This window comes from Syngnathoides biaculeatus, chromosome 2 (genome assembly GCF_019802595.1).
Source record: "Syngnathoides biaculeatus isolate LvHL_M chromosome 2, ASM1980259v1, whole genome shotgun sequence".
In the NCBI taxonomy this organism is placed as follows: Eukaryota; Metazoa; Chordata; class Actinopteri; order Syngnathiformes; family Syngnathidae; genus Syngnathoides; species Syngnathoides biaculeatus.
Window position 1 is genome coordinate 22,408,190 of NC_084641.1, and position 27,790 is coordinate 22,435,979.

At 40.5% G+C, this 27,790-nt stretch overlaps 1 protein-coding gene across 2 annotated transcripts; it reads right to left on the minus strand.

Annotated features, from left to right (window-relative positions):
- dennd2da (DENN/MADD domain containing 2Da) lies at nucleotides 1–27,509 on the minus strand. Of its 2 annotated transcripts, XM_061841241.1 has the most exons (16): nucleotides 27,365–27,509; nucleotides 25,685–25,751; nucleotides 25,500–25,586; nucleotides 25,293–25,358; nucleotides 14,411–14,503; nucleotides 12,285–12,460; nucleotides 10,922–11,034; nucleotides 10,767–10,836; nucleotides 10,623–10,700; nucleotides 7,670–7,810; nucleotides 4,460–4,608; nucleotides 2,721–2,892; nucleotides 2,581–2,631; nucleotides 2,400–2,481; nucleotides 2,079–2,324; nucleotides 1–264 (listed from the first exon to the last, which is right to left on the minus strand). In XM_061841241.1, the coding sequence occupies exons 1-16, from the start codon at nucleotides 27,389–27,391 to the stop codon at nucleotides 197–199; spliced, it is 1,686 nt and encodes a 561-aa protein (XP_061697225.1). In that variant the 5' UTR covers nucleotides 27,392–27,509; the 3' UTR covers nucleotides 1–196. The 2 variants fall into 2 exon arrangements, with proteins under 2 accessions (XP_061697225.1, XP_061697235.1); XM_061841251.1 differs by lacking the exons at nucleotides 25,293–25,358; nucleotides 25,500–25,586; nucleotides 25,685–25,751; nucleotides 27,365–27,509 and adding an exon at nucleotides 23,425–23,835.
- Between the last annotated feature and the right edge of the window lie 281 nt (nucleotides 27,510–27,790).

The following is a 27,790-nucleotide window of genomic DNA, read 5'->3' on the forward strand; positions in this document are numbered from 1 at the left end:
TGGACTTAAAAAAAACACTACTCTTTATTCGATTGAAATTATTTCCTGCTCACCAGTATTAGACTGTAAAACAGTGTTTCGACTAAGTAGCAGCAATATAGTATCTTTGCACAAAAGTATTTAACAAAAAATGACAAATAAAAACAGTGCAACATTCATTAACTATGTACTCAATTATATACAGTCAATGTGAGAACTAGTGTTTCTTGGTCTTTTCCTTTTTCTTCTTATCCTGGTATTCCACAATTTTTTGGTGAAATATTCCTACAGAGAAAAACAACACAAACTCAAATTAATAGACAGGTACAGTTTTTCACAACCACTAAATGTACAGTACATCGAATACCCACAAAAACCCAAGCTTCTTGAATCACCACTAAACGTATACAATATGCTTTTGAAATAAAGTACAGGGGTGCCTCTTTTTTCGAACGTCTCTGTTTTCGTACACATCGGATTTCGAACGAAATTTGAGACATTTTTGCTTTGGTTTTCGAACGAAAATCATTATTTGAACGCCCCGACCAGCTGACCCAACGATGATTTGTGATTGTGCTTTCAAACGCACCCCCGAAAACAACGGAAACGACGCAACCAGTTGACCCACACACTCCTCTGCGTGCGGACGTGTCCCTGTACTAACTTTTTTTTTTCTTCGAATTGAGCGACATTAACCCCCGATCACGACTCCAAAGAAGGCAAGGGGAACTGCTGGTGCTGAAAGGAAAGTGGTGCGTAAAACTGTCGACTCCAAGAAGGATTTGATAGCCGAATACGAATCTTGTGTGTTTCTGAGCTATCGAAGAAGTACGACATGGCGAAATCGACGATCGGCACCATCCTGAAACACAAGGATGCCCTCAAAGCGAGTGATGTTGCTAAAGGAGCAACCGTGTTGACCAAGCAGAGGCCACAGAGCTTGGCGGAAATCGAAAAGTTGCTTCTTATTCTGATGAGGCTGAAGGCAGGAAGGATGTCTCAAGTGCCGATATTAAAGCCATCAGCGCTAAATGGAATGACATCCATAATTTTGTCAAACTCCATCACCGTAACAAAGCAGAATCTTGTAGAGGACTGAAAATTTTCAATGACATTGTTATGAGCCACTTCAGGAAGGTGTTCATAAGACGGCAGAAACAGTCTACATTCGACTCTTTCGTTCTTAAAAAGGGGACAGTCATCCCCACCGAAGACACTTGAAACAGTTATGCATTGCTTTTTTTCTCTTGTTCCATTAACCCTACCTCTAGTTGCAAGTTAAATTTTTTGTACGTTGTGTACTTTCTGTGCATATAAAATTTGTCTGCCCCCCCCCCATTATTGCTTGTTTAAAGTTATTCTGCACTTTTATTAATAAAAAAAGGTTTACAAGGCTGGGGGCCGAGTCGCTACAGATACGGCAATGCACTCCCAGCCTAGCATACTCTACTAGGCTAAAGCATACATTTTAAGCAAAAAAATATATATATTTCTTAAATGATTTAATTACATAAAGCAGGGGTCACCAACGCGATGACCGCGGGCGAATGGTAGCCCCCAAGGACCATACATGGCATGTTCTAAAAATGCCATAGGCCACAAATTGTTACTATTATTTGTGCTTTAAATTCTGAATCTGACTTGCTTACGTGAATTCAAATTTTAAAATACTTATAATGTCATTTACTACAATAAATTAAACCAAAAATATTTTATGTACGTGTAATGAACTGAGTCTGAAATTTGCCCCAAACAGGTCACGTAGCCCTTCATACGATCGGTGCTCATGAAGCAGCCAACAGCCTCAAAAAGGTAGCTGAGCCCTGATATAAAGTATTTAAACAATACATGTATTTCTACTATGCAGTTTATTATCAGGAAAAGCTAAAAAAAAAAAAAAAAAAAAAAAAAAAAAAAAAAAATTAAAAAAAAACTTTTTAGGCTCGGAACGCGTTATTTAATTTTTTTTCACTGTAATGGGCAAACACGCTTCAGTTTTTGAACGTTTTGGTTTTCAACCGGCCTTCTGGGACGGATTGTGTTCGAGAACTGAGGCACCACTGTAAATGGAGGAGTGCCAGCTTTGTGAATAGCCTCACCCTGCTGCGGTCCAGTCTGCTGTTGCTCCACCTCCTGGATGAACAGGTCAAACATCTGAGTCTGGATAAACTTCTTCACAAAGTGTCGAGTTGTTTTTGACTCGATGGCCTTGTAGAAGGTTCTTTTCTCAAACGTCCGCTGATTTCCAGCCTGACTGCCTTTCACATAAGACGTGTAATGACCAACGGTTTTCACAAAGAACAGTAGGAAGGCCTCTGACACCAAACGGTTCAGATCTTCGGTCGCTGAAAGAGATGAGACAAATGTTGTGATGAATGAATAAATGACGAATGATATTGAACACCCCATACTTGACCTACATGATCCTTTCTTCCTCTGGCTGAGTGCCTCTCGGATTTCGCTTTGCAGTTTTGGGGGAAGAATAGAGCCTTCGTCACCGATCTGCAACAGAGCATTTTCTGACCTTTTAATTTCTTTATTTGAACCTTGTGCACAATACTTGCATGCAATTGACAAAAAAAAAAAAATCTCATCTCTTACAGAAACAATGAAGGTTTCCTTTTTGTTCTCCGATAGATCCACTATCAGCAGCTGTGAGAAAGAGTAGGAAGGGACACAACGTTTAACAACGCCGTTGCTTTTATTTCAGTAGAACAAAGCTTCAAGTAGGCGTGACTGACATCGCTTTGGTCGGTAACTAGGTCAAGCAGGCGTTTCTGTACTCCCAGCAAGTACGGGGTGGGTGCCATCACAACATCAATTAGGATCTCCGGAACTATGGAGATAAAGGTGTGCTGCCACGTAAAAGGATAAAGAAGCGCCGCGACTGCATGAATGACCTGCGATAAAGTGCTGTAGAGGGATGAGATGAGAAAAGAGAACGTTATCGAGCCTAAAATGATGAGCACAGATGTCACGCCCATTTAGTAAACTATGTCTCCGACAATTAGAAAATGCAAGGTGTTAAAATGAACTTTATACATTTATAGTTTGAATGGGGAAAAGATATCAAGTTTTGAAAAAGGTTAACTCGATCAAATGCGCTTTTAAATTTAAAGAAAAAAAATTTTGAATGCAGGTTTCAACTCTTAAAAGATTTACCCAGCAATTACCCACTAAGTCACACAGTGTATAAAGGTAATAAGATTTTGCTTATTGACAGTTCAGGCTGCATATTCTGAGTGCACGTCATGAATGTTGGGGGTTGTTCCCTTGTTTGCCCACTGGGACTCTTAGGAAAACTAGTTTTTCTGGTTTTTCTCTGACTCCAACGCAACAAAGCAAATCAAACATTCTGTTGAAGTAGATATCAGGAAGTTCACTTACAGTACAAAACTTAGCTTAAAGGAAGGAATAATTTGATGGATCACATGCCGTATTGGTATTTCACTCACTTTTCAACAGACTTAATAAACTCACAACTAAATTATTGCCTTAGCATTCATGATTAAGTCCATCAATCCTTTATTTTTAGAATGCGTGCAAACTTCCATCCAGAAATGATGACATTAACAAAGAATTCAATGTTTTGCCAAAATGTGAACTGGTTTACGAGGTGTTTCTAAAAAATTAGAAATTAATCAAGCATGACATTGAACCACAAAATATTTTTTAATGTCCTGGAATTCCAGTAATTAACTCATTTGAAATCTTTCCTATTTTTCCCATTTGGGAAAATACATCACCCAAACAATTTTGAAAAAAAAAAAATGTTTGCTAAAAAAGATTTGGATTAACAAGCTACACTGGGGAGTAGAGTAGCAAAGTAAAGTAATACATTTATTGAGCATTTTGATATGGAAGAACAATCATTTGAATTCTATGCTTCCAAGGTTATTGCTCATATATTACATTTTTTACATTCCTTGAATGACAGACCAAAATTATAAAAACCATGGACATTTTTTAAGATCACGACTTACACAACACTAATGCAACTTGTAGTTAATATTGTATAATATTTGAGCCAAAAACAAGATAAATTCAATGTTATCCAGTTCATAATTCTATTTGTAATAATAAAGTTAGTCTAATGAATGACAACGAAAGCTGTGATAGGTTTCAGCTTACTCATGACCCTGCTGGGTACAAGTGCTATACAAAAAAAAAAAATGGTTGGTAGATAGAGAAAACTGTAAATGCAAATTTTAAGTTTACTTTTTTCTCCATACAACCAAATTCTAATCAGAGTCAAACAGAGATTTCTATCACTTTAGAAGAATAATATCTTCTTATAAAATATTATTGCGTCTGCAATGTATCTTACATTGTATTCAAAGTCAGTTGAACACTGACAATTGTCAGTATTACATACCAGTAGTACAAATCAAATGGGAAGTTTTGCAAAAACGAATTTGCGTACAAGACGGTATATTGTCCAGGCATGTACAGTTCAGTACGAGGTGAGTGGATACATTACCCCAACTCATCAGCGATGAAGATGATTCGTCTCTCAAGGACGGCAGCCGCAAACACCAGGAGCACCTCCTCATTTGTGAGACAGCTGAACAGCACTTCGAAGTTGACATGTTCCAGCCAGGAGTCCAAAGGTCGCGTCAGTCGGATGATCTGGCGAGACAATTACTGACGCATAAGCCGAGAAAAACTAAACTCCAAATTGACTAGAACCTCTACATACAAAGTTTTTGTAATTTTAAACAAGAGTTCATCAGAGCAGGACACCAACACTTTTTTGAAACCATCAGTAAGAACTTCAACAATACTTGAACTGTGTTCGCTGTGGTTGACAAAGCCCATATATTGAATATTGACTCAGCATGGGTGTAAATTCTGGTTTTGTTGGATTGCAATGCATCTTTTGATACTGTAGATTATAATATACAACTGAAGAGGTTGAAAATGTGGGTAGGACCCAATCGAACAGTCCTTAAATGGTTCAGGTCCTACCTGGAAGAAATATTATTTTGGAACCATTGGAAGTCTACGAGTTCATTCAATGGCAATGATATATGGGGTCCCTCATGGGTCAGTTCTTGGACTCCTCCTGTTCAGTCTCTATATGGTACCCTTTGGTCAAATTCTACAGAACTTTTATTTTGACTATCATAGTTATGCGGATGACACACAGATATCTAGCAGTGTCTCCACATGATGAGAGTTCAATTGCGGTGTTGGGCCACTGTCTAAAGCAGATAAATAACTGGATAAGCCAAAAATTGATTTAATCAAACCACAACAAAACTAAGAATTGGTTTTAGCAATAAAGAAAAGAGGATTGCTGTTAGTAAATACCTGGAGTCATTCTCTTTAAAAGCCAAAGACCAAGTTCATGGATTCCCACCTGACTTTCAACATTTTGATCCAATGAATCATTAAAACTGCTTTCTACCATCTGAAGAACATTTCCAGACTGAAAGCTTGCATGTACCAAGCAGACCAGGAGAAGCTCATCCATGCTTTTAACTAATCCAAGTAGAGTTCAATATTTTAATGGTATTCTGAGTGGAGTCCCCCCCAAAAAAGCAATAAACAAGTGTCGCTCATTTTGAATGCTCCAGCTCGGGTTCTGACCAGAACAAAGAGGTCAGCGCATCCTGCTCCAATTTTTAAGTCTATACTGTCTCCCAATCAGGTTTAGAACAGATTTTAAAGTTCCCCTACTGGTCTACAACTCACTAAAAGGTTTAAGTCCTGATTACATGAAAGAAATGCTAATGGAATATTAACCAGGTGGGGCTATGAGATCTATAGTCAGGTCAAATAGTGGAGCACAGAGTCCAAAGCGAACATAGGGAAGCAGCATTTAGCTATGACATTGCACATAAAGGGAATAAGTTGGCAACAGAATTGCCATCAGCCCGAAGCGTGAATGACAACAGGTCATCACCTAATTTGCATTCGACAGTTTTTATTCTTAGGACAGCCACAGGTTGTCTCTCCATTGTCATATCTGAGGAACAACACAAACAAGATGCATGCAAATTGTCTTCCACCCCGAGGGTCTGACTTCAGAATACGCAGACACTGGCAAGCATCGCTGAATAACAGCGGTGAACGTGAGCTGTTGAAACATGGAACGCGGCCTCATGCTCAGAGGGGTAAGTTGGGCAATGTAAGACAGGTTGGGACACAACTCCAAACAAACAACCACCTCGGAGAAAGAATACTCTCAAGTCACTACAACAGTTTGGCCTTTCGTTTGTTGTGATTGAGGCACGCGTGTATGAAGACAAATGGTCAAAAAATTAATACAAAAAAATAATAATAACGGTCAAAAGCAATAGCGTTTTTGGGAACTTAGGAAACTAAAATTACCTCTGCAAGCTGCAGCTATACAAAGGATCCACAATCATCAATGTGAAAAATATGACCAAGATAAAGAAGTTCAACAATTTTTACACATGAATGTGACTTAAATCCTGTTTGACAAAATCTTTTAGAAAGGGGAAGTAAATTTGGACAACAACTAAGATAATGTGGTGCTGATCAATCAAATAATTGTGGGTCCGACTCTTGTTCCGATGTCACGTTACACCTAGTCCGGCGGCTAAGCACCAAGACCGAGATATCATGTCTGTCCCAGTTACTGTATCCTCCTCTGGAGCCCACCACCTCATTGGTAGCTCACCCGAACGCAACCAAAGCGGCTGCCAACCGAAGCGGCTGCCACGTGATTTGTGGCGCAGGAGGACCAGCAAGTACAGACCTTCTCAAGCTCCGTGTAACACTCCAGTTAAAAGAACAAAAGTTTTGCTGAGTGTGTCTGTGCGGCTTAGTGGTTAGTGACGCCTGTCTTACAGGACAGGACATGGTATTCAGAGAGCTGCTACAGCAGGGGTGTCGAACTCATTTTTGTTGCGGGCCACTTTGTTCTTACGGTTTTCCTCAGAGGGCCATTATGACTGTGAAACCATGAAAATTTTTAATCAGCTAAACTAGTTTTGGAATCAGAATTCAAGGGTAATGGGTTTTTCAACTGTTGTTGATGATTGGCAACACAAAAATGCTCAAGGTCATCCTTTAAGATATGACAATTGGACGTTTTGGTAGAGATTAAAAAAAAAAAAAAATCACAGAAGTTGATACACGGTTTGCCTCCACAGGCCACATAAAATCATGTGGCGGGCCGGATCTTGCCCGCGGGCCTCGAGTTTGACACCTGTGTTCTATAGCATCAGAGGGATATCACTGTTGAACTATATCAATTAGAAGAACGGTACAAAAGAATTTCTAAAGCAATAAAACCAGAAAAAAAAAAGATGTCAATTGAAGAAAATATGACAACAGTGACATCATCGAGAACTGGACATCCCTCCAAAACAGATGAAAAGATAAGAAAAGTGGTTAGCGGCTTACTGGAAACACCGGAACTTTATTTGGTGTTAATCCGAGGCAGTTTAAAAAGTGGCAGGTGTGTGTTGACTCATATTTAAAATGCGTTTCAATGTGATTGGTTCATTCAGAACACGGTTACATCCCCCAGTTAGACAGTCTGACGATGTGCATACTTCTGCAACCACCTTATCTCAGTTGGCTACTTTTACTTTTTATATACAGTATGTATATATAGATATATGCATGATTTTGACAAGACAAATGAAATAGTCACACTTTGTACAGTCATTTTCAAAGACTTAATAACTGCCGAGTGGAATGCTATTCCTCTGACCTCAGTGCCCGACTCAGGAATGAAGCTTTTAATCTCCACAGTGTTTCCTGGAGCTGGGAATGGAGCCTCCCGCAATTTCTGCATGAATGGGTAAATCATAGCCATGGAAATCTGCCGCCTCTTCTCAACTTCATCAAATATCTGAGGGGGGGGCGAGCGGACAGAAAAACAGAAGTCATAAGAGAATGTACCAAGAGATAGTTGAAACACTGGACAGATATTTTAGAATGTCTCGAGGCAACTTAATACCATAGTTTGGTCATCAGTTCAAATATTAATTAGCAGAGATGGGAATAAGTCACATTTTGTGCAAATCACAAGCTGAGTCAATTTAACTCAGCTTTATTTCTGAACAAACTATCCTGTGTAGTCTTTGGTGAAAACCCCTGTAACATTTATGAGACAATTAAGCTAAACCCAAGACTGTTTTCTTTTTGTCAAACACAATGAATGTCTACCTCATGGACTAAAGGGAAAGGGATTCATAATTGAAATAATAATGCATGACATAAAAATGATGCCATCCTTCAAAAACAGTAATGTCAAAATATGCATTCCTCCTGTGTCCTACAATAAAGTCACTCAGTCGGGTTTGATCATTTAGAAGGATACGTTTCATATGCTAGGGTCTCAATTTTAAAAACCCAGTGAAGACAGCTTTCCAAGTGCGATGACACAACAAATGATGACACATTAATAGACACGCTATGTTGTATGAAAATTATATTCACAGGTAGCTACCCTCAATTTGCACTGTATTTCGTAACAGAGGAGTGCACTTTTGTCGCCGTAATCTGAATGAAAAACCATCGCATCCAGCAGAACACACTTGGCATCTTTTAGCTCTTTCATTTTTATGTTCATACCCGTATACGTCTCAGCACATTTGTTTTTTGTTTTTTTTTTTAATCTACACAACACTCACAAAGCTCCTTCACTTCTGCATTCAGCGAACGGCATATTTTAGTTGTTACTTTCCGCTCTAGAGTGCATGAGAAAAAAACGGCGGAAGAAAAAAAACTTTTGCATGCTTATGAACATAAATGAAAGGTCGTGACAGTTAGCATAAAGTATCTCAAGCCCCCATTATGTTACCAAGTGATATTAAAATGTTCACAATATCAGTATTTTTATTTTTAACCATCCTAAAACAGTCTATGAACGTTAATCAGGAGGTTTTTGTGTGATAAAGTTTGACATGGTCATTGATGTGTCTTTCATGTGCGAGACGTAAAACATGCGGGTTGCCATTGTAGCGAAGTGGCTTTGCCAACAGAGGTGACACGGACTTCCCCCGACTCTATAAACTGCAATTTCCGATGGTGCCCTTAGGTGAGATGGTCTTGGTGGCTCCTAAAACTAAGTCTAGACTCTCCAAAAGTGCCAACAATCCCGACCATGGAAAAGGCCGAAGAGACATGAAATGTACCAAAAGCCAATAAGCATTAATTCATTATTGATTATTATTCTTTACGTGAGAGAAACAATGTCGGGAATGCTTTAGTTTATGATTCGAAGCTTGCAATAAATCAAATTGAAAACTTGAGCCAGCCATGCGTGTGGTCCTCCCCCTTTCCATTTGCTCCTCCTCCTTTTGGGTCAACCCTCAGCGTAATTAAATGCTTACTCTCTTTCTTCGAGCTCTCTCTTGCTGTTGCTCTGGCGTTGTCTTCCACTCCTTGTTGGGGGTACAGCAGCTGGGTGCCCGTGGGACACCTCCCAACCCTTTTACTTTTTTTCGGGCTCAGTCACCGAAAGAACCCGGGATGAGGACAGATTTGGCTTTCCAGATGAGCATGGCAATCGGAGCATGTAGGACCCGTTACACTTTAAGCAGAGCGTGGTTCCTCTGAAGTTGCCAGCGAGCCACAAAATAGGCAGGAAAAGGAAGTCATAAGTCTCCAAATAAGGCGGGAAAGCAACTTTTCCTCTGCCTATCTTAATTTGTTTTATCGTTTTCCTTCGCCAATACTCTTCCTGCTTCAACCAACGCTGCCTTCTTGATTAAGCCCCGGGGAAGACCACGCCATTTGCAGGTGTAAGTCACACAATATAATGTTTGCTACACGGAACAACCAATGGCTAATCATTTTGGGAAAATTGCTAGAATCTTGCGAAGCTGCAACATTGTCCTCTCTCGTGGAGACTAAAGGTATTAAATGCCCCATACAGGCACATGTTCCTTTTGTCCATTTTCGTACCCCAGATTTTCTTTCCTTCTTCTTGTAGTTTGTAGTCATTGCTGCTTTGATGTAGATCCTATTAAATTCCATCCAAAATTTCACTGCCTGTTGTGATGTGTGTCTTGGTTTATTGAGTACAGCCTCTGTACATCGAGAACTCTGATATTTAACGTGGAGCAACCTTCATGCGATTTTTGAGCCCGATCAATAAAAGTTTCGCAGTTCTTTTTTTCTTAAGACTGACTCATCTAAAACAGGAACGCGATGCCCCTTTTCGAGACAAATGCTAACCTGAAAATTGGATGCAAGCGTTCAACACCACTCCACCATCCTCTCTTTTTCTCAGACTTCATTGAAAATAATCTTTGAATCCAAATATTATCTTTGGACCTCATTTTTTTTTTTTTAATCTTTGCAGCTCATTCCATCATTGTTCATGCAGGTGGCTAGGTCACAGTGGCAAGTACACAACGTGTTGCCAGGTTGGTGTGAATGACCCCCCTCGACCCACCCAAAAAAAACCAAACTTGTATAGTCTTGTAGTTCAAGTCAGTCAGGTCTTCCTGATTTCTCTCTCTATTTCGCAAGCAAGTCGCAAGTCAAAAATGTGGCAATTGAATTTGACTCGAGTCCCCCTCCCCCCATCTCTGTTAACCAGGGATATAAAATACTTGTGTGCAATTTACAACAGAAAATTGAGGTGTTTGGCATGGAAGTATTTTTCCCACTTAAAAATATTTGTGTTATAACAAACATTGTGTTTTTCTCACCTTGGAAAACAGGCCAAAACAAGCCAAACTGCTGATGATACAGTACGCCTCAGGCGGACGAGCCCCCTTCCCACCAGGCTGCACGTTGGAAAGTGGTTAGGATACATTACGACTATTTCCAGCTCACACACGTGACATGCTAACCAGTAGACGCCTGCAGTATCCATTTCTTCGGCTCCCGTCAATCTCCGTTAAAACAAAGGAAAAGGTCTCACTGCAAACACATGAGGAATATGATCATTGAGAGACGGGGTACACCACCGACAAGACAGGAATAAATGACGTGGTTTCAGATGTACCTGTGATATTCTGTCAAAGGGGCCCATGTGATACCCTCTGGGAAGCAGAAGAGTGTGATGGCTTTTAATGTGCGCTCCTCTTCTTCCTTTTGAAATTTGGCCATCCCATCCCTCTGTATGTACACGTCAGGCATGAGCACATAAACGCACGAGCAGCCACGCACAATTTAGTTCATATGGCCCTCTATCAGTTGGAAAGCCCTCCCATATCCACACTGTAGAAACTCAAAATCTTATCTTACAAAGATAAAATGAAACATCACCTAAAACTTTTATTTCTTTTTACAAATAAGTTTATATGGGTTGTTTATTCCTCATGTGTTAAACAACAATGATTTTAATGTTATACTATGATAAAGTGGAATGACCAAGAGTGTTTCTCGCACATAAATATAATTACTTGGAACCGATTTACATAAATTAACACATATTTGTTTTGAAGAGGCGGCACGGGGGAGCAACTGGTCACAGTTCTGAGGACCCGGGTTCGATCCTGGACCTGCCTGTGTGGAGTTTGCATGTTCTCCCCGTGCCTGCCTCCCACTATGGATTTGTCCACGGTGGCAGGCGCCGAGCAAGTGGGGGTACGCTTACTGCCCCCTGACTTGCCGCCTATACATTGGGGTTCACCCCGATGGAAAAGACTTCAGATGGCGGGATGAGTGTTTACTGTTGTCTGCACCAAACAGCAGTTTAGAATATCCACCATATTTGGAGTCCTAGGAGGGGGTGCTGGAGAGCGTTCCCGGTGGCGATGTGATCGTTCGGTATGATTCGGAGGAACGGCCTCTCGGACCAGAACTCGAGTGCGGTTCTGTTATCACTTAATTTGGTGTTTTGTGACTTCATGGCACGATATCTTAGCAATTGGTGTAAAGACTTTCCCTCTTTTCCTACCCACTCCTCACCTTCCCTTTGTGTAACCCAAACAATACTTCTCAGAAGTATGGTAAGGAAGAAGTGTAGCTTATTCACTAACATTTAAGCAATGATTAGTGACTTAAAATGCGTAGACAATGGATGCAAAGAGAACTTTCGACTTTGCAGCTTTGAAGGCGGGTGGGGCGTAACAAAATACTCCAAGGAGCTTCCCCCATCCAAGATTCAGAACGATTGTCGTTCTGGCCGAAAAAGTCAGCATTCAGTGATTACCGCAATAAAGTATGGCTGTTCTGGAATATTTGACAACTCTGGTATGCAAAATAGCTGACTATCGAGCTGGGATTTAATAAGTCTAGACTTCTTCCCACTTGTTTTTGAACATGGAAAACAGGATCTCTCAATTTCCATTAATTGTTTTCATGTTCAGAACACACACTCCAATCCAATGTTTACATTAGGGCAAGATGTTGAACAAACCAACCTTAGGGAACTGATAGGTGATCTGAGGTTCGTAGCTCTTGCCATCCTTGTTCTTCTTTAGGCTGACCACCACCAGGTACTCAAAAAAGTACTGACCACTGACAAAACGGCGTTGCCTAGTTGCTTTGTCTTCCCCTATCAGGCCCAGGGGTTCTGGAGGATCTTGGTCTTTCAGTCCTACATGGAAATTTGACAACGATAGTTTTGTTTTTAATTTGGATGCACTGTTAGAACAGTGATAAAAAGATTAACATCATGGCCAAGAAAAATAAACATTTTAATTTGATTTCACTTGACGGTAATTCTGAGCTTTCTCCCATGCCTTTGGACACATTTTACACTACATTTATCCGACATAACTTATGAAATAAGAAATCCCATAGGATCAGATATCTTAATTTTTTTTACTAAAATTCACGTGGGGCAAGTGGCGTTATGCTTGGGTGGCAGAACTCCTGGAGGCTAAAAATTTCAATTGCTGCTGCTGCTTCATTATTATGTATTGTCAACATTGACTAAGTGAAATGCCCAAAGCGAAACACAAAACCGAAGTCCAATGAAGTCGGCACATTGTGTAGAACAAATATATATATTTTTTTGTCATGACAAGCTATGAGTTTAAACGTACGAAAAAAAATGTATTCGAACGAAATGGTTAAAACATGGGCATCCTCGATAATGCGCTTGGGTTTCAGCGTGCACAGATGCCTCAAATCTGTAGACTACTTTCAGCACACATAGGAGAAGAAGAATCTACCTCAACTGCTTGTAAAAGAAGACGAAGCCACAATTCGCGCATGTAAATGACGACGGCACTAGTTTTTGGTGCCCTGAAAAGCAGGATAAAGCACGACATGCACAAACGCAAAATAGCTTTTTTAATATAATTAATTCAAAATCTTTCACAAAGATTGTCCGAATGCGAAGGTCTTCCTTTTCTGAGGTCTGCCGGTGAATTTTAGATGTGTGGAGCAGTGTGAAAGAATCTAATATCACCAACGGACTAAAAGGCTAGACTGCTGTTAGGCGAACAGCACAACTTCAGCTGTAACTCAAGATGAAAATGACAGATTGAATTCGTTGCTGACTGACACTTTCTGAGGCTCTTCAACTCCGATATTGAAGACAACGGCTTTCGTGGTTTCAGTATACAGGAGGATGGGCAATTAAAAACAATGACTTTTCTGTTATGTTTGAGCCATTTTACTGCTGTGCTATATTAATTGTTTGGAAACAAGGTACGTAAAAAAATTACAAAGTCTTTGTGTGAATATCTAATTTGGTATGGTATATACCCGCGGCATATAGGTCAGGTGCGGCTCGTGTACGGGAAGGTTGCTGTACAGAGTGGGCGCATCTTATTATCTGGTGCACGCTGTTTTCCGGAAAATACGATAAAATACACTGCAGAGACAAGGTCTTTAATATTTCAAACTGAAGAATGTCTTTTTTGGTAAATTTCAACTCATTTTGATGTGATGCCTGCAACAAATTCCCAAAAATTTGGGAGAGCTGCATGTTTACCACTGTTACATTAACTTTCCTATAAACAAACACTGAATAAGCATTCGGAAACTGAGAACACTAACTGCAAAGTGTATGTAGCATAATGTTAAGTTTTTGTGTCCATGTTTTACTGTTTTAATGAATATAACGATTTCAGACGAATGTCCTTCGCAAACTATTCAATGCCGATAATACTGTGGGTTTCTTTCGACTTGTCCCTTTCGGGGTCGCCACAGCATGTCATCTCAGATGAACGCATATATATGTTTGGCACAATTTTTACGGCGGATGCCCTTCCTGACGCAACCCAAGGGAGTGGAGGCCCCAGTGGGATACGAACCCACAACCCTTGGTTCATCAAACCACTGCTCTAACCACTGAGCCACGGGGCCTCCAATAACGATAATACTGATTGTGTTATACTACAATGACGAGTTGTGCTAAAATGTTATAAAGAAGTCAAAGAGGAAGACCAAAACACAGATTTATGGATGTGGTGAGGACTCTTGGAGAAAAAAAAAATGGCTCGATAATTTGCTTTGGAGACCCATGAAAGGGGTTAAGTCAAAAAGGGAAGAAGATTTGAACTGATGTTGTTACTGTATATTATATAAAACTCACTGTCTCTTTTGCCCTTGCGGAAAGAAGACCACATGGCACTTAGCCTCTTGAGTGCTTTTGGTCGTCCACCCCCATCTTGAACTGGGATGGTACCTGTTGCAAAATAATGTCAGTTAAGGTGTATTGAAATACTTACACATGAGTATGAGGTTATTCACAATTCTGTAAGGCTATGTCCATTGACGTGCCATTAATTTTTCAGCAGACACTCATACAGTATATTGTTGCAGATGGCTTGCAAACAGACCATTTCTTGCTGTTACAGAAAAAGAAAAATAACAAAAGACAAAGTTATATGTATAGTAATTAAAAAAATATATATACAGATTTTTTCCAACAGACTTGGAACCCTTGTGAGTTTAAGTGGTACAGTATATAGTAATTACAGTGTTCCCTCGCTACAACGCGGTTCACTTTCTGCGGCCTTGCTATTACGCACATTTTTTTTCCGCATGTATTATTATTATTATTTTTTTAAGATTGCACCTTTTTTTTTTTTAAACAGTGTATGACTGCACATTGGTTTTGGTATCCTGATACACTAAGGGAAAGCCTGCACCATGTCCTGAATACCAATTGACTAAGGGACTGTAGACCATTGTCAACTGCCTTAAGTACTGGACTGCCACACGGGGGTGGCAAGCAGGCCCTCCTCTTGCCCAAAGTTAACCTGCGAGAAGCTAAAATTGACAGATTTATTCATTGAGCGCCTAGGCTGTTCTTCGGTACATAAGATGCTGGATGACCCATTACCCAGCAACATCCAAGATCAAGCTACTTTGGGGTTTTTTCCCCGAGAACACAGGTGTCAAACTCAACGCCCAGGGGCCAGATTCGCCCCGCCACATGATTTTATGTGGCCCGCGAAGCCAAATCTAGAGTTTCCATTTCCATGATTCATGTAAAAATCCGTACCAAAATTTCAAATTGTCATATATCATAAATGATCAAGTTCAGATATTATAAGCATTTTTGTGTTACCAAACATGAATAGGTGAAAAACACATTACCCTTGATTTCCGATTCGGATTCTGGCTCATAAATTGATTATGTAAACATGAGACGTTTCACAGTCAAAACGTCCCTCTGAGGGAAACCCAAACTACAATGTGTCCCTCGAGAAAAATGAGTTTGACACCCCTGCCTGAGAATAAAAATATTTACAGATTTTAAAAAAAGTTGTCCTAATGTATGGAAATAGATTTGTGACACCAGGATATCAATTTGAATCTGCACCATGCAGAACACCCAGCCAATCGCAGCTATGCTTTCTTAGTCACGTGACGTTACATACAAAGAAAGCATAACTGGACTGGCTGGGTGTTCAGTTCTGACCTGAAGTAACCCTGCCTGGTGGCAAAGACGATGAATTTTAGACAGCGAATGGTAGTCGGTTGAATTTCATACCGCAAATTGTAGCAACTATTGAAAATGTGACCCCTTAACATTTCAAATTTAAATCCTGGTGGCACTAATCTACTTCCATACTAACGGACCCTTAATTGTCAGAGTACAACCATGGATCAGATGTATACATGATTAAGAAACAATACAAACGGACAAAAGAGCAGTGATTGTTGTCTCCAGAGACCATCCCAATTCTTTCCTGAGACAAAAAAGTGTCCACTTGCATTGGAATAATTTAATTTACCAGACATAGGAGCAAACATTATAAAGTTTAGCTGTTATATGACATAACATTTGACAGATAAGCAGGGTTCAACAGAAGCAAAACTCACTGTAAGGTGGATTTGGTTTGATTTCAGGTACTTTTAAGGACTGTGGCTCAGCCAACACTGTCAATAAGATTGATAATTCTGAGCCAAAAAGTGGCAGAAGACAAATTGTTGACGTTTGCTCTGAAAGCTTAATGGGATAAAAGCGCAGTAGCTTTCGCCAAGGACTGTGTTTGAAAACACTGTGACAATATTTATACTAGGCACCATGATTAATGTTACCACCGACAATAAAATCCACAGCAGAAAAATTAGCTGATGAAGTCACTACTGAATGGGATAACACTAATCTGGCAACGTTACTCGAGAGATTTGTAGTGTCTCAATGAAAGAAGCCTATCTTGGCCTGTAGTGGGTCTTCCAATACATTTTCTCTTCTGACTAAAGTAACTCGAAACATATAGCGCGTATAGCCACAAGAGTAGGAAATTGCTGATCGTTAAGGTTCAGGTCTTTCATTCTAGTCTTGTACATTTGCTTAGCTTTTAGCTAAGATCTTGGCTTTCTTTCTTTTTTTCTTTTCTTAGCTTTTTTTTCCTTTTTCTAGCTTAAAATCTTAGCTTTTAGATTTTACTGTTTTTTTGTGTCCTGGCAACGTAGTCCTTGACTAGGCTGTCCTAATAATTCTTAGAGAGTGCTACAGTTCTTGCAGACTGCTAAAACATTTGTTTACTTCAAACTCCAGGGAAAGAATGTTCATACTTGCGCTGTATTCACATCTCAAAGGATTGCAAAAACTTCCAAAGAAGAACTTTCTCAAACTCAAACTTTAAATGGCAATGGCCAATATTATTTTGAAGAGAAGCAAACCAATTAATTTAGCTTCATAGCAAGCAATGATTTAAGAGCCTTCAATTAACTGGAAAAAAAAAACATTTTGGGAATTTCTGAGGAAACTAGAGTACCTGGAGACAAACCCACACATGCAGATTGAGAGCAAACTCCACACACAGAGGTTTGAGCTGAGATTTAAAGTCCACACAAGTGTTTTTAGTTTTTAAACACTTGGGGTAAACAATACAGAGCAATGTAGAATGTGGTAAGGAAGTGAGAAACGGGTCCAAGCGGGGTGGAACAGTTGGCGGAAGGTGTCTGGTGTTCTATGTGACAGAAGAGTATCCGCCCGGATGAAGGGCAAACTTTATAAAACACTGGTGAGGCCGGCCATGATGTACGGATTATTGTCTGCGGCACGAAAGAAACAGGAAGCAGAACTGGAGGTAGCAGAAATGAAGATGCTGAGGTTCTCGCTTGGAGTGAGCAGGTTGGATAGGATTAAAAATGAGCTCATTAGAGGGACAGCCAAAAGTTGGAAGTTTCCAAGAGGCGAGAGAGTGAGTATATTGGTAGAAGGGTGCTGAGGATGGAGCTGCCAGGCAAAAGAGCGAGAGAAAGACCAAATAAAAGGTTGATGGATGTTGTGAGGGAGGACATGAGGACAGTGGGTGTTAGAGAGGAGGATGCATGAGATTGGCTTAGATGGAAAAAGATGACACGCTGTGGTGAACCCTAACGGGACAAGCCGAAAGAAAAAGAAGATAACAGTGCAGTCAAGAAGCTTTAACTGAAAACTGCTTATCGTGGGTAGTGGCAGATGTACAATAAAACAAAACTGTCCACAAGAACAGTGTTTAGAGTTGATATATAATAAAAAATATTTTTGATTAACAGTCAAAACCGCAAGACTGAAGGAGAATATTTCAATAAGTGTGTTGAAATAAATATTACTAAAAACTGTTGGGTAATCACATTCCCCCTGAGGGTAGTACTTAAAATTCTCCATTAAGTACTGGGAAAGTAAAGGTTGTCACACAGAAACCTGAAATTGTACTACAAAACAAGCTCAAGATTACCAGGATAATCTCAAGTAACCGAGCAACAACTAGTCATGTCCAAATGGTTATTGTTGAGAATGTGCTGATTCAGTGCAGGGTTTCCCAATGTGTTAAGTGAGCCTGTTCTCATGAAGTGGGTGGTGAGGGTGAAAAATGACTCATACCAAACAAGAGTCATCAAGAGCAAACCAAAATTATAAACAATTGTGAGCAAGTGTACAACAATTAAACACTTTATTTAGGTCAAAAGTCACAGTTTCCAAAGAACAAACTGTAATACTCATTAGTAAAAAAGTTATATTGGCCTACTAGCTATAAAAAAAAAATATATACATATATATATGACATGCATTAATTGCAGTCTCTAAATTACCTGTGGGTGTGATTGTGAATGATTGTATGTGCCCTGCGATTGGCTAGCAACCAGTTGAGGGTAAATCCCGCCTCCTGCCCAAATATAGCTGGGTTAGGCTCCAGCACTCCCACGACCCTTTTGAATATAAGCGCCTCAGATATTGGATGAATGGACAACGTGATCAAATTGGTTCAGTGCTCACTGCCTTATCCCCTATTTAGGGACCTGATTGGATGAGTCACCCATGTGACCAAGAAATACAGTGAGGATAGGCTGATTGGCCCACATCACCGAAATTCTGCATTTGGATTCGGAAGTACTGAAAAAATGAAAAGGAAAAAATTAAAACGACCACTCCATACAAAACCAGACATCAATACAAATAATTTAAATACTTTCCTCACTTCAAAATAGACATCCACATTTCAAATTAAAACACACAAGAGGCTGCTCAGAATATAAATAATTTTATAATATCACAGAGCAGAGGAAAACTAACAAGAATTCACTTTTTTTGTTGTTGTTACCTGGTGGTTTCTATATTTCTAAAGCCAAAGCACGTATGAAATGTTAATCTTGTGAACACAGAATTGGCAATTGTTCTCCACTCCTGGAATTACAAATGATGTCTACTGTTTATTAAGAACCCCAAGTCAAAATGTTCATTTTAGTCTATGCGGCAGACTGCTCAGAAAATTGAAATTCATCATTTAGACACCTTTTACTTCAACCATGCACGCTTTTTTTTTTTTTTTTTTTTGAATCCAACCCCCCAAAAAGAAGCAGAATCAAGAATAGTTTAGAACCGCAATTAAAATGACAAACGTAATCCCTGAAATTCAACCATAGCTGAAAAATACTCAACGGTCAGACCACCAATAGGGTCAGCCACTCCAGAGCCACTGTTCCCGATATCCACATGATGCAAGCATGGGCATGTCAATCAAGACAGCACCGGAAAATCCAGAGCATTGAGGATCTCCGAGTGGATCTCATCTAAACCCGAGTCCCTCCACCGTAGGGTTGGGGATCGCTGGAATTTTAGCGATTTTGGTTCTTTGTTTCAATTCTGTTGATGTGAAAGATTTGTCCTAATTCATTGTGATACAAAGTTTGATAGTTTTACATTTGTGGAAGTTCAAGCTCGGTGTTTATTTTATAATGCGTCTTTCTACTTCCTTTCCAGTGTGGTGAAATAATTTATATTTAATTTTGTCTGTCATCAGATCTTAAAACTTTTATTCAGCTTCTCTACAGACATGTTGCTTGAATTGCTTTCTCGCTTCTCTACAACTCAGTCGACATGCGTGCTATCCATACAGTGCAAGCGGATGCCCGTTCATGAGTAAATGACGTTGTTTTCGCTGTCGTTTTGGAGCGCCATCAAGTGAGACAGTGCGGGAATGTATAGGACTTTCACTAAATATATTTGAAAATACTAATATATTAAAAAATAATGGCAGGGTGTGCTTAATCAGCATTCAGTCATCTGCTCTTGTAGTGGCTTGGGTGAAATTTTGAAACCTCCTCACTCTGAGAGAGAACCTCAACATCTTCATTTCTGCCACCTCCAGTTCTGATTCCTGTTGCCTCTTCAGTGCCACCGTCTCTAATCCGTACATCATGGCCGGCCTCACCAGTGTTTTATAAACTTTGCCCTTCATCCTGGCGGAGACTCTTCTGTCACATAGAACACCAGACACCTTCTGCCAACTGTTCCACCAAGCTTGGACCCGTTTCTTCACTTCCTTACCACGCTCACCATTGCTCTGTATTGTTGACCCCAAGTATTTGAAGTCGCCCACCCTCGCTAACTCTTCCCCCTTCGCCCCTTTCATTCATGCACATATATTCTGTTTTACTTCGGCAAATCTTCATTCAAGTCCCGTCGTGTAGTCCTGGTCTGATTCCTCACCTTTCTAAAGATCATTGAGACCCCACAAAGTGATATCTTGCATGGGGCTCCACTCCGACTGAGATTGACCGTCATGTTTAGCGTCTTCCATTTTCTAATGATTGCTACAAACAGTGGGCCTTTTTTCACCAAGCTGCTTCGTAATTTCTCCGTAGCCCTTTCCAGCCGTGTAGAGTTGTACAATTTTGTCTCTGGTGTCTTTGGACAGCTCTTTGGTCTTTGCCATGTTCCAAGTTTGAGTCTTACTGATTGTATGGGGTGGACAGGTGTCTTTATGCAGCTAAAAACCTCACATCTGATTCAGGCTAATACATGGAGTGGTGGACTTTTAAAGGTGGGCTAACAGGTCTTTGAGGGTCAGAATTTTATCTGATAGACAGGTGTTCAAATACTTATTTGCAGCTGTATCACACAAATAAATCATACATTGTGATTTCTGTATTTTTCTTTTTAGATGATCTCTCTCACAATGGATATGCACCTACGATGAACATTTCAGACCCCTCCATGCTTTCTAAGTGGGAGAACTTGCAATATAGCAGGGTGTTCAAATACTTATTTTCTTCACTTTACAGTACATAATTGAAATTGTTTAAACTGGGTTCCCTTAAATCTATAATCTATGAAAGTTTAACTTTTTGATTGGAATTATGGAAATAAATGAACTTTCTGTGATATTGTGTTGGGTTTTTTTTTTGGGGGGGGGGAAAGGGTCTGTGTCTGTAAAACTGCAGTGAAGTAGTATGGAGCATTACTAATTTTGCCTGACACACAGGTCCAAATACACGTAGCATTTCTAAACTGGGTTATAGTCAGTTGTATATCTAAAAAAAAAAAAAAAAAGTCTCTTGTTTAACAGCCCCACGCCCAAAGGCTCCTGAACATGTCACAACAGCATGCTGTCGATTCAAAAGTTAAGGGAATGCTGCAGCCCAGAAAACATCTGTCAAAAAGGGACCCAAATACATGTATATGGAATCGCCTGCATTTTTATTACACTTGACCTCAAGAAAATATCCTTGTAATCAATATGGCAAATATCAAAACTCCAATTGAAGCTTTTCATAATTTTGCGTCATCACGTTTCCTTTTCCATGTCAACAACCACATTCCACAGTTAACATGAAGTCAGTCAGGAAGAATCTCATTGGGTTTTGCACAGAAAAAAAAAAAAAAAAAGACATCCAACTGATGAATAACGGAGCTTAAGTGCGCTCGGTTCAAGGCAAAAATAGAAAAAAAAAATTAAGAATGTAGTAGTAACTGCTCTAAAGACCTAAAAGGAGCTTGGATTTCTATACGAAGCTCTGTTTAATGGCATTAAAATATCTGTCAAACAACAAATTTAACAACATATGATATACGTTACCTGGCTCTCAGTACGGCAACCACAGAGTGAATTCCCCCCCGGCTGGAAATTGTTCTAAAGTGCATGTTCTGCATATAGTTAGCGTATGAGCTGTCCATAATTTGGTGAATAGATTATTGCAAAGCATTACCCCAGCTGTGAATTTTTTTAAATTATAGCGCTGTATTAAAAAAAAAAAAAAAACGACAAGTCAACATCAACTGCTTTCATCACATTCAGGTCAACCTGAAAAAAAAAAAACACTAAATGGTGCATTTAACATGATATGCTGCAACATCTCAAGTTAACTTTTTCCATGGCAAAAAGTATTAGCATTCATATTACAGTAAATTGTATTTATGTTACTAAATCCAGAAAAAAACACCACCAATTTCTTTCCATTTCATTGTGCCAGATTAAGTGGAGGTCTACTAAAACTGCCTTTTCCCATTGTTTGGCGCAAGTAATCCTTGTTCTTCTACAGTGATGTTATTGGGAAATCCCATCACTACTCCATTTTTCAAAAATTCTCAGATAAGATTTTCAGTGGTTCTGATGAAAACGAAAATCTTCCCCCATTTCGCATCCAAAATCACATGTTCGTAGGATTCGGACACGACGGTTAAACCAGTGATTCTCAAACAGTGAGCCGGGGTACATTCGTATGCCGTGAGCGCTCTTCAGGTGTCCCGGGGGAAGTTATCACATTTTTATGTAATTGCTAAGAATAAAAAACACATTTCCAAGAAATAATGTATCTTTATTCATCTGTTTATGTCAGTGAGGCACAATGACAGACAGAACAAAAAAAAAATCCTCTTCTATTAGATGGCAGGAAGTACATACTGCAATTAATCGATCCATTTTTGGTGACATTTACTTTTGTTGGTGTGCCGTGGGATTTTTCAATTATAAAATATGTGCCTTGGCTCTATACAGGTTGGAAATCACTGGGTTAAAAGATATGGTTGAGGAGAACTATTATTATTTGTCTTTTCTGTTAAGCTGCTTGCACTCAGTTTGGCTTGGAAAAATGAGATGGCTGGATTTAATAAAAAAAAAAAAATCTGGAAATTTAACTAATAAGACCAACATAGAGGCATTTTTTCTCCCAAAGAGTCAAAATGTCAGTCACAAATTTCCCCAATGATTGAAGGTGACTTCTGCACAAGAAAGTTTGGCAGATGTGCAACAGCAAAAGTAGCCATAAGAGCCTTTATCCTTATCAGATTCTTACAAAGTAGGGAACATATTCATGTTTCCATTCTCTATCAAAAGATTTTGTTACACAGGTGGTCGGAAAATTTTTAGTAACATGCCTACGTGATATATATATATATATATATATTATATATATATATATATAAATATATAAATATATTTTTTCCCCTGTGGCTCGGAGAGCATCCACATCAGTTTGCTTTTGGGAAAACAAAAAAGGTGTAATACCTGTTGCAGGAAACAATTTCGAAAAAGTACATTTTTTTCCCACTCCATGGGTTGCTTTCAAGTTTCATAATAATCATCAAAAATATACAAGGGGGGGGGGGGCAAAAGACGCAATAATTAAGGGCTGTTACCGTGAAAATCGTTTGTAAAACCACCAAAGTCATTCTAGCTATAAAACACCTGCTGGGGGACAAAAATTCCGTTGACGCGAAAGGCAACAACAGGTTGTATGTAAACGGCTTTTTATCGATGTGCATGATGGCGTCCACATACTTTAATGTAATATTTCTTTGGCTTCGTGCGGCCTAACTTTCTAGCAATGACTCTGCCAAGCAAAAGGTAACCATCGACCGTGTATCAAGTGGCAACAACTTACTCCATCTGCTCTTCAAATTCGACAGGCGACCCTCCGCGTGTCTTCTCTTTACCGTTTCGCTCATCGCCGCCCTCAGTCTTTAAAATCAACGTTCGAGCTGTATTTCCGCAGAAAAGAGCTCTTTTTACTCAGAAAAGAGCCACGGGAGACGGGCCAAGAGTTCCATTCCGACCCGCGACAAGCTCCACCATCATCGTGCTTCTCTGGCCGAGCTTCGTGTTGTCCGCCTCCCCTCTCTGAAACCGCTGCTGCTTTCACGTCCGACCTGCAGCTGTGGGATTTCTCAGCGACGGCTCCAGACTGCAGTCGACTCCGTTCGCGCAGTTCGAAAAAGTACAGAGCCGCTAAAGTTGCTTCCGTTCACCGCCCGCAGCTAAAACACTGAAGCGAAATATGATCCACCTGCTCTGCAGCGAGGGGAAGTTTAACTGACGAAGTCAAAATAGATACAGGGTTCCAAAAAAAAAAAAAAAAAAGTTTAAACACTTTCAATAGCGATTTGCAAATTATTTTACATGTTAAAAACGTTTTCGAATGATAATAAACATTATGTTTCCAACTATTTAAAGTGTGTATACATTTTTTGGGACTCCCTGTAGATATATAGATATATATCAATCCAGCCGTCCATTTTCTTCGCCGCCTATCCTCACGAGGGTCACGGGGAATGCTGGAGCCTATTTCAGCTGTCAACGGGCAGGAGGCGGGGTGCACCCTGAATTGGTCGCCAGCCAATTGCAGGGCACGTGGAGACAAAACAGCCGGACTCGCAATCACACCCAGGGCCAATTTAGAGTGTCCAATTAATATTGCATGTTTTTTTATCAGATGTGGGGGAAACCGGAGCGCTCGGGGAAAAAACCCACGGAAGCACGGGGGGAGGACATGCAAACTCCACACAGGCGGGGCCGGGATCGAACCCGGGTCCTCAGACCGTGTTTTATATATATATATACACGCAAATACAGTATACAGTGTGCACTGGCTAATTTATGACGGGCTTTTTTGTCTTCTTATGCAACAGAGGAAACTATTTTGCCTGCAGATTTTTTTTGTTGGCTTGCCTTTATCAAAATGGATACTGGCTATAATTGAGAGTAATAAAAATAAAAGATACGTTTGTACTTTAATACATTTCAGGCTGGATCCGTGCTTCTTCTTAAACCAGTCTTTTTAAAAGCATCTGTTAAGTATATGGAAGTACATCATCTTTGTAAGTATCTGTACATCTGTGTCTCGGTGCAATGTTCACTGTAGATTGAAGGAGAGATATGATAAATGACAGTGTGGCATTTTCAAAGTTCATTTCAAGATTTAAATGTTGGAGTGTTGCTTCACAGTGGTTTCCCAAATTCTGGCTTCAAATATGATTTGAGGCCATTCTGTATGGCGTTTGCACGTTTTCCAATTGGTTGTGGTGGTTCTGTTCAGGTTCTCTGGCTTATTCTCCATCCACACAGCAAAGACGAAATCACAGGTGTCAAATTTAATGTGAATATCGAGGACCTCCAAAATTCGGTCTACGTTCGCCCATCGCCACCCATCTATTCATACATATGTATTTGCGATCACTTATTCTGCTCATGTTATGGGTGAGCTGGACCCTATCACAGTTTTCTTTGGGAAGGACACAAGGTACACCCCGAATTGGTCACTAGCCAATCAAGGCACACACTGTAGACAAACAACAATTTCCGGTTTCACTCTTCAAGCATGTTTTTGAATGCCGAAGCTGGCCGAAATCCACACGCGAGGCCTCCATGCAGGGAGGCCCGAGCCGATAATTCACACCCAGCCGTGCCAAACGCAAGCCGCGCTGCCATTGCGACTTCAGTTTCCAAAAATAGCATGAGAAGATTTTAGCTTACCTGTTTTAGTCATTTGGACCTGAGTGCTTTGTAATTGCGAGGCGCCGCCGCCATCTTCACATGTCTCTGAGAAAATGCAGTGGAGGGAACATTGATGTCCACGCACTTCATGTTGAGCTATGCATTTAAAACTGTATCCCGTCGGTGGTCATCATCGCTGGTCTTATTACTCGGTGTTTTTAGAATGCAGATAACGAGGACGTTTACCTCTTCTGGAAAACTCTCTAGCTGATGAAAAGGACCACGTGCCTCTGTGCCGTGGGAATCCAGCCTCTTCAATGTTGGGGTTCCTTTCTGCGGGAGAAGTTAGCATCGGATGAAAAAAAAAAAAAAGTGGGCGTCTACATTGAATTCAGCGCCATGTGTAGTCGGCGGTGCCCTCGCAAACTCACTTTTAATGCGTACAGATGAAAAGCTGAAGCTCCTCTTCCAGTTTCGGGACACTGGCTGCTCTGTGAGCTATGAAAACATTGGGCAATGAAAATAATAATTATATTCCCGCCTCACGCCCCATTCACTACGGTAACCAGATGCTACGTTTCCCATTGCAGCTACCTTCAGGTGAGAGTTGGGGTACTCCCTGGACTGGTCGCTAGCCAATCATAGGGCACACGTACGTAGAAACTGCCATTCACCGTCAGTTTCATTCCTTTGGACAATTAATTGTCCTCGGCAAATACACTTTTTTGTCATTTTTTTGAAGGGGAAGATTCTACCCTCAGAATTGAGAGAGCAGATGTGCTGTACACTTGCGTAACGTGCTTCCCTAATTTAATTTTCATTTCCATTTTAATGAAAGTATCTCTCAAAGCGATATGCGATATACATTCAGTCCAATATTTTGGTTGTTTTGGACACCACATATACACTGAAGTAACATTAGCTGCTTTCCCAGTTTTTCGTGTGTCCCCGCTGAAAAAACAGACGGGTACCCCTGGATTATTTCAATCCTCCTGGTGGGTGGAGTCCTTAAGAGACCTTGAGAGACCCTCCCCACAAGGAGAAATCCAAGTAGGTCCTGGTGGGTGGGGGAGCGCGACTAGGAACCCTTTGAGGGGCGCGCTGATTAGTCGACAAAGTTTTGTTGGCGTTTACTTTTGCTTTCGCAGAGCCGCTATTTTCGTCGCCAAGGCATTTCTATATATTTCTGTATAAAAGAAGCAGGGCAGCGTGACCGGTTTGAGCGCCTGCCCTAGTTCTGAGGACTGGGGTTCAAATCCCAGCCCTGCCTGTGTGGAGTTTGCATGTTCTCCACTTGCTTGTGTCGGTTTTTTTTTTCCCAGACACTCCAGTTTCCCCCACATCCCATAAAAATCTTGCATTCATTGGAGACTCTAAATTGCCCCTAGGTGTGATTATGAGTGCGGCTGTTTGTCTCGATGTGCCCTGCGATTGGCTGGCAAGCAGTTCAGGGTGTACGGTGCCTCCTGCCCGTTGACAGTTGGATAGGCTCCAGCTCTCCCGCAACCCTCGTGAGGATAAGCGGCTTGGAAATGGATGGATGGCTATCTTTTTTTTCTTTCAGAATGTTGATTTTCATATCCATCCATCCATCCATCCATTTTCTTAGCCGCTTATCCTCACAAGGGTCACGGGGAGGTTTACAACCATTTAAAGTGTGGATAGTTTTTTTGGGACACCCCGTAGATATATAGCTATATATCGATCGATCCATCCATTTTCTTCGCCGCTTACCCTCACAAGGGTCGCGGGACATGCCGGAGCCTATCCCAGCTGTCGACGGGCAGGAGGTGGGGTACACCCTGAAGTGATTGCCAGCCAATCGCACACCTTGGGGCAATTTAGAGTGTCCTATTCTTCCATGTTTTTGGGATGTGGGAGGAAACCAGAGTGATCCACCGTCCCACCTTGATTTTCATACATACAGATATTTTCATGTTGCTCGCAGTTGCATCCATCACACAGGAAAATTCAAGGTTTGAAATGTTTATGCTAAGGTACTGCAATGACAATCTTCTGTCCCATGATACCACAAATTATGAAATTATTCGAGCTAGGACAGAACTAAACTACAATCCAAAAAGCAATATTTGCGAAGGACCAGCACTTACCTCTTGTGTGTACTGTGACGTTTCCATGTCTGAGCCACTTAAAGAAAGTATTCATGAAGTGGATCCAGTGGATCCAAGCCAATGTTTCAGTTTCTTCTTTGCTCAAGAAATGGGTTACATTCTTCTTTCCTACAGCACGCAGGCATTGGTGTGACTGCGATGAAGCACTAATATGAGGAAGTCCACTTGCTGAAGTGTTGTCAGCCTGGGATTTCCTCTTTCAGCATGAAGTCAAAGTGCTGCGATAACATGATGTGGCTCTTTTCTGAAACGGGCCTGTCGTAGAGGCAGGGCCACTCGGGTAGAGGTGTGGCAAGAATCAGATAAATATTGTTGTCCAACTTGTTCAACCGACTGAGGTGGCATCATGAACTAGCCAAATGGAACCGCAGTACAAAATATGAAACCGCTTGGGTCCAGTTGATG

What these genes read in the sequence shown, in the direction of transcription:
- dennd2da (XM_061841241.1), bottom strand. Translation starts at nt 27,391, where the DNA reads ATGGAAACGTCACAGTACACACAAGAG. An exon ending in TCACCTATCAGTTCCCTAAG is followed by an intron (nt 11,035 to 12,284) that starts GTTGGTTTGTTC and finishes GTGTACATACAG; the next exon opens with AGGGATGGGATGGCCAAATT. An exon ending in GTTTTGGCCTGTTTTCCAAG is followed by an intron (nt 7,811 to 10,622) that starts GTGAGAAAAACA and finishes CCCCCCCCTCAG; the next exon opens with ATATTTGATGAAGTTGAGAA.